The sequence below is a fragment of the Chroicocephalus ridibundus genome, chromosome 5 (genome assembly GCF_963924245.1).
Source record: "Chroicocephalus ridibundus chromosome 5, bChrRid1.1, whole genome shotgun sequence".
NCBI lineage: Eukaryota > Metazoa > Chordata > Aves > Charadriiformes > Laridae > Chroicocephalus > Chroicocephalus ridibundus.
Window position 1 is genome coordinate 18,771,931 of NC_086288.1, and position 10,418 is coordinate 18,782,348.

Consider the following 10,418-nt stretch of genomic DNA (forward strand, 5'->3'; position numbering starts at 1 on the left):
ATGCTTAACTTGGCACTACCAAAGCAAACGTTTTAAATGACAGAGGTAGCCCTGTAGTCTGTACAGCTACATCTTCATTCCGCCTCATTCTTGAGAGCCTTTGGCCACTGAGCTTGCCCTAGGGACTTCTTTGCTCGTGCTGCTAAGAATAACCTTCGTTGCTTTGGGCGGTGGGGAATGTACATGCGTAGGGAGGAGATGTACACAGTATGCATGTATGAAATAATTTCCCTTTTTCCTCTAAAGAGTAAGCAGGTTGGAAAAACAATGAGATCATACAACTGTGAGAAAACCTGTTTCCTTATACAGCGAGTCAACTACCAAAGAACCGGGGCGTTTATCTAAAACTCAGTCCTTACTTGAAAAAGTTGGTAATTTTTCAGTGCACAGAGGTGTGAAGATATTTAAACTATTTTTGAGTGTCTCTCTCTTCTATATGATAAAAGCTTTTCAAAGAAACTAAGGTGCTCAAATTAAAGTGATTTATGCACATTTTGTCATGCATATGCACCAGGTGTGAATAACCTCTTCTATAATTACATAATAGTTGTCTTAATCTAAATAGCTGAAAATTATTTGGAATTCCATTGTCGACCACATTGGAGAAGGGATTATTCCTTTAATAATATAATAATACTTAATAATCTTATTTGATTGCAGTTCTGGTGGTTTTGCTTAGGTGTTCACTGTTGTCCAAGGTAGACACACAATGCCTGATTCAGAGTGATTTTTAAAATTTTCTTCGTTAGTAGCATGTATTTCTTCTTATAGCAGATTATCATAAAAATGTGTCTATTACCAAGGTTCTCTGCTTTTATTATTAATTTACATTCACCATGTGTACACACAAAATATATTATTGTGGGTGTTCCCTACCCAAAAATATGTGTCTCTTTTTTAACATTCAGTACAGTGAAACCAGATCAGAAATAATAATAACTTTCTTCCCTTTTAATAGGTTTTCGAAAAATAAGTCTGGATGATCTACGAAAGGCTTATATTGTGAAAGATGTGCAACAATATATTCTGCATCGTTTAGATCAGGAAGAAGCACTGAGACAACATCTCACAAAAGAAACTGCAGAAATGCTGAATCAGCTTCACATCAAAAGCAGTGGTTGCTTTTTGTACCTGGAACGTGTCCTAGATGGAGTTGTGGAGAATTTTATTATGTTACGAGAGATCCGTGATATTCCAGGAACATTAAATGGCCTATACCTTTGGCTCTGTCAGAGGCTTTTTGTGAGAAAACAATTTGCAAAAGTCCAGCCTATTCTTAATGTCATTCTCGCAGCCTGTAGGCCATTAACCACAACGGAATTGTATCATGCAGTGTGGACCAAAAATATGATGTTGACGATGGAAGACTTTCAACGCAAATTGGATGTCCTGTCAAAAGTCCTTATTGATGGACTTGGAAATACAAAAATCTTGTTTCATTACAGTTTTGCAGAATGGTTGTTAGATGTAAAGCACTGTACACAGAAATACTTGTGTAATGCGGCAGAGGGACACAGAATGCTGGCAATGAGTTACACTTGCCGAGCAAAGGATTTAACACCATTAGAAGCTCAAGAGTTTGCATTGCATCTAATTAATTCAAACTTACAGTTAGAGACTTCCGAGCTGGCTTTATGGATGATATGGAATGGCACACCTGTGAAAGATTCCCTGTCAACCTTAATTCCTAAAGAACAAGAAGTATTACAGCTGCTGGTAAAAGCTGGTGCTCATGTCAACAGTGAAGATGACCGCACATCTTGCATTGTTCGTCAGGCTCTGGAGAGAGAAGATTCCATTCGCACCTTGTTAGACAATGGAGCATCGGTAAACCAGTGTGATTCCAATGGGAGAACGCTTTTGGCCAATGCAGCGTACAGCGGCAATCTCGATGTCGTTAACTTACTGGTTTCAAGGGGAGCAGATTTGGAGATAGAAGATACTCATGGGCAAACAGCACTTACTTTAGCTGCTCGACAGGGACATACCAAGGTTGTCAACTGCTTGATCGGATGTGGGGCTAATGTTAATCACACCGATCATGATGGCTGGACAGCATTGCGATCTGCAGCATGGGGTGGGCACACGGAGGTGGTTTCTGCGCTCCTTTATGCTGGAGTCAAAGTGGACTGTGCAGATGCTGATAGTCGAACGGCACTGAGAGCAGCAGCTTGGGGAGGACATGAAGATATTGTGCTGAATCTGCTTCAACATGGTGCTGAAGTTAATAAAGCTGATAATGAGGGCAGAACAGCTTTAATTGCAGCTGCCTACATGGGGCATAAAGAGATCGTGGAGCACCTGCTGGATCATGGTGCGGAGGTAAACCACGAGGATGTGGATGGAAGGACTGCGCTGTCTGTCGCAGCGCTTTGTGTACCAGCCAGTAAGGGACATGCCTCCGTGGTTAGTCTTCTAATTGACCGTGGTGCTGAAGTTGACCATTGCGATAAAGACGGCATGACTCCGCTGCTGGTAGCTGCTTATGAAGGACATGTAGATGTTGTTGATCTGCTTCTAGAAGGAGGAGCTGATGTTGATCACACAGACAACAATGGTCGTACACCACTTCTGGCAGCAGCCTCCATGGGCCATGCTTCAGTTGTAAATACTCTCTTGTTTTGGGGTGCAGCTGTTGATAGCATTGATAGCGAAGGGAGAACAGTTCTGAGCATAGCCTCTGCACAAGGCAATGTTGAAGTAGTACGGACTCTGCTGGACAGGGGGCTAGATGAAAATCATAGAGATGATGCAGGCTGGACACCTTTGCACATGGCAGCTTTTGAAGGTCACAGGTTGATATGTGAAGCTCTTATAGAACAAGGTGCTAGAACAAATGAAATTGATAATGATGGACGTATACCTTTTATATTAGCTGCACAAGAAGGTCACTATGATTGTGTGCAGATATTACTGGAAAATAAATCCAACATTGATCAGAGAGGCTATGATGGGAGAAATGCTCTCCGGGTTGCTGCTTTAGAAGGTCACAGAGATATAGTTGAACTACTGCTCAGCCATGGAGCAGATGTAAACTACAAAGATGCTGATGGCCGGCCAACACTTTATATCTTAGCATTAGAAAACCAGCTTACGATGGCGGAGTATTTTTTAGAAAATGGTGCAAACGTAGAAGCAAGTGATGCTGAAGGAAGAACAGCACTCCATGTTTCCTGCTGGCAGGGCCATTTGGAGATGGTACAGGTGCTGATAACGTACCATGCTGATGTGAATGCTGCAGATAATGAGAAGAGATCTGCTTTGCAGTCTGCTGCATGGCAAGGTCATGTGAAGGTAGTGCAGCTTCTCATTGAGCATGGAGCTCTGGTTGACCATACGTGTAATCAAGGTGCTACTGGACTCTGCATTGCAGCCCAAGAAGGGCACATTGACGTTGTCCAGATATTATTGGAGCATGGTGCTGATCCAAATCATGCCGACCAGTTTGGGCGCACTGCTATGCGTGTTGCAGCTAAAAATGGACACTCTCAGATTATTAAATTACTGGAAAAATATGGTGCATCTACTCTGAATGGTTGCACTCCGTCTCCAGTCCACACAATGGAGCAAAAACCCTTACAGTCGGTCTCCTCTAAAATGCAGTCTTTAACAATGAAGTCAAATAGTTCAGGGAGTACTGGTGGAGATATGCAGCCTAGTATGCGTGGCTTATCTAATGGGCCTGCTCATGCCTTCAGTTCCCCTTCAGAGTCGCCTGATTCTACGGTTGACCGTCAGAAGTCATCTTTATCAAATAATTCCCTGAAAAGTTCCAAAAATTCTTCTCTCCGCACCACATCATCGACTGCGACTGCTCAGACAGTGCCCATTGATAGTTTCCACAGCCTGTCATTCACAGAGCAAATTCAGCAGCATTCCCTGCCACGCAGCAGAAGTAGGCAGTCTATTGTTTCTCCTTCTTCCACAACTCATTCCCTAAGTCAAAATCATAATTCACCAAGTAGTGAATTTGAATGGAGCCAAGTAAAACCTAGTTTGAAATCAACTAAAGCTAACAAGGGGGGGAAAACGGACAACTCCAGCAAATCTGGATCGGCTGGAAAAAAAATAAAACAAAGTAGTTCCTCCCAACCCAAAGTGTTAGAGTATGAAATGACTCAGTTTGATAAACGAGTACCTATTGCCAAATCTGGCACAAGTGTGCCACTTAAATCAATGCCGCCAGAGCCACAGTGCAAAATTTTGGTCCCGCCAGCCCAGCAAGAAGTTGGTCGATCTCAGCAACAGTTCCTGATTCACCAACAGAGTGGAGAGCAGAAGAAGAGAAATGGAATTATGACGAATCCAAATTACCATCTTCAGAGCAATCAGGTTTTTCTTGGTAGGGTTTCTGTGCCACGAACAGTGCAGGATAGAGGGCATCAGGAAGTACTGGAAGGCTATCCTCCTGCAGAGACAGAACTCAGCCTTAAGCAAGCCTTAAAACTTCAGATTGAAGGTAGCGACCCAAGTTTCAACTACAAGAAGGAAACACCATTATAAAAGGTAACTTATCCAGTCACAAAGGAAGCAAATGTGTGTATTTCATCATGTGCATTTTAAATATGCTAAAATTAGGGTTCGTTGTCATTTATCATCATAATCGCTTTCTTAATGAAAACCATTAATGTTAAAATCTTAACCTGGCAAGTACTTGTTTTGCTGTTGTTTAACAGCATCAGCCATAGAGGAATTGGTTCATCTACATATTTTCTGTTGATTTCTGGTTGCTCAAATATTACCCCACTGTCTTTGATATGTGACTGAATAATACAGCAAGTTTCATGTAGCATTGATTTGGAATTTTCTTTTCAAACATAAGGATAGCTGGGAATTTTAATACGTGATATTTTTAGATGCAGTAATTATTTCATTATTTAGAAAAGTGCTTTTCAGGAAGCTTCTGAAGATTCTTGTAAATTACAGGCAACCACTTTTGTGAATTTGGATTTTAAATGTAAAACCTCAGTAGAATATTATCTACAAATACTATACTAAAGCTTTGATTTTATATTTCTGTTACTGTGAAGGTAACCCTCCTGTAAGAGAGATGGCATTCCTCAGAGCAAGATTAGAAGCCATGTTATGGTACCAATTTTCTGACCATCCTGTAGTTCTTAATCAGTGGAGTTCATTTAGGTTTCTCGCTTTCCCTCTCATACTGAATTTTAAGCTGAAAAAGGAATTTTATCTAGCTTTTTCAGACCTGAATTGACAGTGAGTCAGCTAAAATAGGACTGGTTTTCTCCCTATTTCTGATGAGGTTTATCTTTTTTAGGGTATTGAGAATGTGTTAATAATTAATATATTTTTTAATTTGAATTTCAAATAAGCAGCATCTTTCTGAAATGTATGCCCATCTCTTACTGCTTATTTGCTTATTTTTTAAAACATATTTTTTGTTTGTGTAAATGCTGCATTTTTGACAGACCAGGCTGCTGCTCCTTAGAACAACAATGTTCTTGCTAGCTGACTCGGTTCTGCTGCAAGTCATCAAAGCCTGCAGGTTTCTAGGACAATTGCAGGTGGTGCAGAATCCACAAATGGGTTGCTTTCAGCTGTCAAAAACACAGACAGGGTTTTTCCTGAAATGTCCTGGAAATGGATTTCACTTTAATGGAGTGCATCTGTCTGGATGTAGCCAGGTCTCTTGTGAATTGCAGAGCGTTAAAATACTGTGCAGGTCTCCAAGATGGTTTCTTGGGGTTGGCATTCTGGTTAAATTAAAATATTTGAAACGATACAGTGTTTCAAAAAGCTATATACTAGCGCCTGCGCGTTTGTTAAAATTATTGTAAAATTATATTAGCAAAGGGTAAGATGAGCTGTGGGGCAGACAAAAGTGAAGAGGCAGGACAACAGGGATCAGGCATGGAGAGGAATAAGCAGGTAAGAGAGAATGGGCCCTAAATTTTCATAAAAGTCAAAAGGACTTTAGATTCCCACACTTCTACATCAAGTCCAAACAGGATTTAAATTTGTTTGTCTTTTTTTTCCTGCCTCCGTAAAACATATTAAAGTATATAATTAAGAACTGTATTTCCTAACTCTCTTGTACTGCCTCTGATGTTCAGTGCTTGCTTTCATGTTACGCTTTACGGTAAATAAATTGTATGGCTCTGACGTAGGATGTATTGATTTGACCTGACCTGTCATCAAAAGACTAGCGTTGATGAATTTTCCATCTTTCTTGATTTTAAAATGTAACCAAGGTATATAAAAAAATCGGAACATTCCACATATAATTTTGAAGCTCAAATTGGGCTTTTCTTTATCTGGAACAAATAGTGCTTTACTGAAAATTCAGGAGGTTTCTCTTTGAAGTACTTATTTATGCAAGTGGCTAAGCGTATGAGGTGATGGATAACTAAATAGTTCCTTTTGCTTTTTCTCTAACCATTTTTCATAGCTTCATTTTAAATATGGACATTTAAAACAATTTTATGTGGATTATGAATTGCTTGGCGCAGGCTATAATTTACCTCCTCTTTTGCCAAGTCTCGAGCACAAAAACAGTAATTTCCCTGACCAGTGAATAAATTAGTCACCTGTGGAGAATCACATCAGAAATACTCTACTGGAGCACCTGAGGAATTGCTTTTCTTCCCTGACTGCTGCTTCCAGGCTCCATTCAGGAAGCTCTCCTGCTGTGGCGACCTTGTAGCTGCTTTGGATGGTAGAGAGCACAGGGAATCAATCACAGGATCTGAGTTAGACAGGAAATACTTTTCATCATTGGTATGTTGTTGCGTGCTTTTAACTTTAATTAGAAATGATATAGCTCTCGCTCTGACAAACTGTGTGTATTACAGAGTGTTGCAAAACTTAATGTTTCTATTTTCTACTTTTAGGCCAATTCCATGATGCTATGAACAGAAGCGCTTCTGCTCCGAATGATTTATCAGCTGGCTGGGATGAAAGCATACGATGCTTGTTTAGTCCACCTAGAAATTCAAGAATGTGATTACTGCAGTACAGTTACCTTAATTACTGTAACATGCCTACATTTTCAGGCTGCCTTCTCAGTATAACCCTCTGTGCTTCAAAATTTTATTTTGTGTACTTTGTATTTAATACACAGAATGAGCACTTTTTTTAATTGCAGAAAGATATATGCTTTATTTCCCTGACAACAGCTGAAAATGGTAAGAACAAGGAATTCTGGTTTTCTATTCCAGAATGCTTGGTAGAGGTGCATGTGCCACAGCGAACTGTGTATGGAAAGGCAGTGCTTTTTGTATTTGTTTTCCTGTGGCTAAAGAAAATAAGCAAACAGTATGTCACATTTGCATTGTTGTAATGTATGGTCAGTTCCCTGTGTACTTCAAAAAGTTCTCTCCAGAAATACAAGTCTTGTAACGGTATTTTATAAATACTGTACTTGTGTGTTCTGTCTGCGTAATAGCCATTCAGTGGTAGTAAAGGAGTCAGACTGCAACCATCTGCAGTCTCTTTGGGCTTTTTAAAAGGCAAAATCCACTATCTGGTACTACAGCACCAAATCTGGATGCCAGACTGTGACCACTGAAAGCAATAGGCAAATTTGGTCTTGGACATCTGATCTTAAATAGCCTCCATTATTTTTATGGTAATGAGGTAACTGAATATGGGTATGTTTTAGGTGCTAAAGTAAAAGGTCTGATCCTGCTTTCATGTATATCTTTATATGTTAGAAACAGCTCTTTGTTTTTTCCAAGGTAAAGGACTGTATTGAGAATGTCAGTAAAACAAACCATGGAAAATACAGGTGCTTTGTTGATGAGGCTGAGAGAATAGACAGTGAGAGTACAGTGGAAAAGCAAACGGTTACTAATACCGTTGTCTGGGGAGTACAGAGATTACTGAGTTAGTCCTGAGACAATAACTCTTTAAAGCACAAACTTCTATGAATGTGGTTACTGCTTCGGGTGGATTAGGTAGGGCCAGCGTGAGTACCTCTGTACCTGGAGCATGGTTAATCAGCAGCCTGGATAGTCCGTCTATGGATAATGGAAAGCTGGTTCCCCACTCTTACGGCAGGAGAATTTTATTTATATGAAAGAGAGCAAAATCAAGGCCATTGTTGTGAAAGTGAACAGTGTGAATTTTTCCTTTGAATGTGCACATCTTGCACAGCTCTGTGGGTGATAAAATGAAACAAGTGGGTTATTTTCTCCTAAAAATGCAAGCTATATTCTACTATTCACCATTACACAGCCTTGCTCTTTAGAAAATAAGCCTATTTTTGTATGTGAGTATTACTTCTAAAGGCTTAGGATTCATCTTTTTCATACTCTAATTCTGATGATTCCACAAATAATGTGATAGAAAGCTGAGGTTATTTTTCATAGAGGATTGATTAGATGTGCGGCTATCCTTAAACTTTGATAAATGGCCCCTGGATGTATACGTAGTGCATATTCTGAGGCACTAAAGGGCTCTGTGTCTTGTTATTATGATTAACAATCATCAGAACTTTTTTTTTTTTTAAATATCTTGCACCTCCGTTCTTATTTGCTTGTTACTAAATGTAAAAAGAATCTTTTATAGTCAGGCATTCAGCATATAGTAAAATTAGATGTTAAAAGTTGACACACGGCAATAGTGATTATTCTGAATGTTTCATGTGTTGAATTTCTTGTCCCCGTGGGACAATTATAAAATAAACATAACAGGAGTCTGGCAGAATGGCCTTAAAGAGGGTTAGTGGCTCAGCAAAGAGAAAGTACCAAAATGTTCTCAGCAAACTTGTTCCAAACCTCAAGTACAGTACATTTGCAATACTGTGCAAGAATACAACTTTTCTTAGTTATTAGATGTGTTTTGTTCTGTAGAAAGGGGTCCCTGAATGCCGTCATTTTTCTACTGACCTTGACTGTCATTGGGATTATATTTATTTAATTTTATTGTGTTGTTATTAATTGCACCTTGTGGACAGAGGACATAAAAATATGGCCAGTTTCACAAGGGGCCACAACTTCTAGATAGCCTGATGGTTTTTGTGTGAATAATATTTACATTTGAAACAGTTGGTGGGGAAAGCTCATACCCAAATCACCAGAAAGTAGACCTGTTGAAAATGCTTTCAGAATGACAATTCTTACAGATTTTGAATATCACTTGGGAACAGAGCATGAATTGCTTTAAAACATCTCCTTTCTTAGAAGGTCTGTGTAATTCCACGTTGCTATTGCGTGTGATTTTTAATATCATCATTTGTGAGGGTTTTGCGTACAAAGAAAAGTTGCTGTTCCCCCTGTTGTTTGCTCTGTTCTGCTCTGCTCTTTCACATCTGCACAATCAAGTGGAGGTGAATGGAGTTGCATTGCTGTGACTCAGCACAGTTTTTTCTGGCTATGTAACAGTTCTCACGACCTAAAAAACCCAAATAAAACATGAATCCTGTGTCTCTTCATCCCATTTCACTGGTCCTTCCAAGGTCATCTCCACAAGACGTCTAAAATTCTTGACGGGAGCGCTAGGGGAAAGACTGTTTTGTGGACACTGATATCAATACTGTATGCATGTGGAAAAACTCTTCAAAAGAGAAATGCGTTAAGAGATACAGAGGCACAATTGATGCATTTTTGTCTTCTCTGTGATCAGTATTGAAAACATTACCATTTATTTAAAAATAAAAAGGTATTTTCCCTCATCAGTTACTCTGCTATGCAAATGTCTGTTATGCTTAATATTCCCCATCTGAACTCCTCAGTTAGCTTGGTTTGCAGATGGACTGTTTTTCCTGGAGTGGGTTGTAAATAGCCTTTAATGTACATTGAATGAATTTCACATTGTAAAATTTTTATTTTATTCCTTGTATTATATTAAGCGAAAATCCCTGTGTATATGAAAGTGCATAATAAATATATTTGCTTTTCAGCAGACATCTAACTCTTTTAATTTTACTACCTCATTTCCTGGGACATCTCGGGAAAAGGTTTTTAAACTTAACACTTGTGTGGTATTTAATGAAACATGATGTATGTGTCCAGTAGGCAGTGAGGGCTAGCAGAAGTCAGACCCTGATGTTACTTCCTGTGAACTCCCTTATTACTCAGCTGACCTTTTTCATATTAATCTGAGTCAACCGTGAGCATTTGCAGGAGAAAATTCACTGTGTGTTCTTTTGTTTAAAATGACTATTATAAACCATATATACCAGGAGGGCCAAAACATGCAATATTTCAGTTGCTGTAAGTTCTTTGCTACTTCAAATGATATTTGTTAATTATCTCTTTGATCAGTGCTTCTTTGTAGTATTTTCAGTTTAAGCAAAAGCTCACTTGCTGATGGTGGCTACTCATTTGTCTTGAACTCGTTATTAAAAAAAGTAGGAGAGAGACATTTTCCAGTCATTGCAATAATCCCATTTGTCCCTTGTCTCACGTCTGCTTTAGATTATATCCCCATCATGATTTCACTGCGGAGAGTTGTTG

At 39.2% G+C, this 10,418-nt stretch overlaps 1 protein-coding gene across 1 annotated transcript in view; it reads left to right on the forward strand.

Moving 5' to 3' along the window:
* Positions 1-9,866, forward strand: part of ANKRD50 (ankyrin repeat domain containing 50) — a 42,948-nt gene extending 33,082 nt beyond the window's left edge. Inside the window, exons 4-5 of the mRNA XM_063335965.1 lie at positions 959-4,506; positions 6,852-9,866. Of these exons, the coding sequence (XP_063192035.1) occupies positions 959-4,503 (3,545 nt within the window). The 3' untranslated portion in view covers positions 4,504-4,506; positions 6,852-9,866. The remainder of the gene's footprint in view (positions 1-958; positions 4,507-6,851) is intronic.
* The last annotated feature ends 552 nt before the right edge of the window (positions 9,867-10,418 follow it).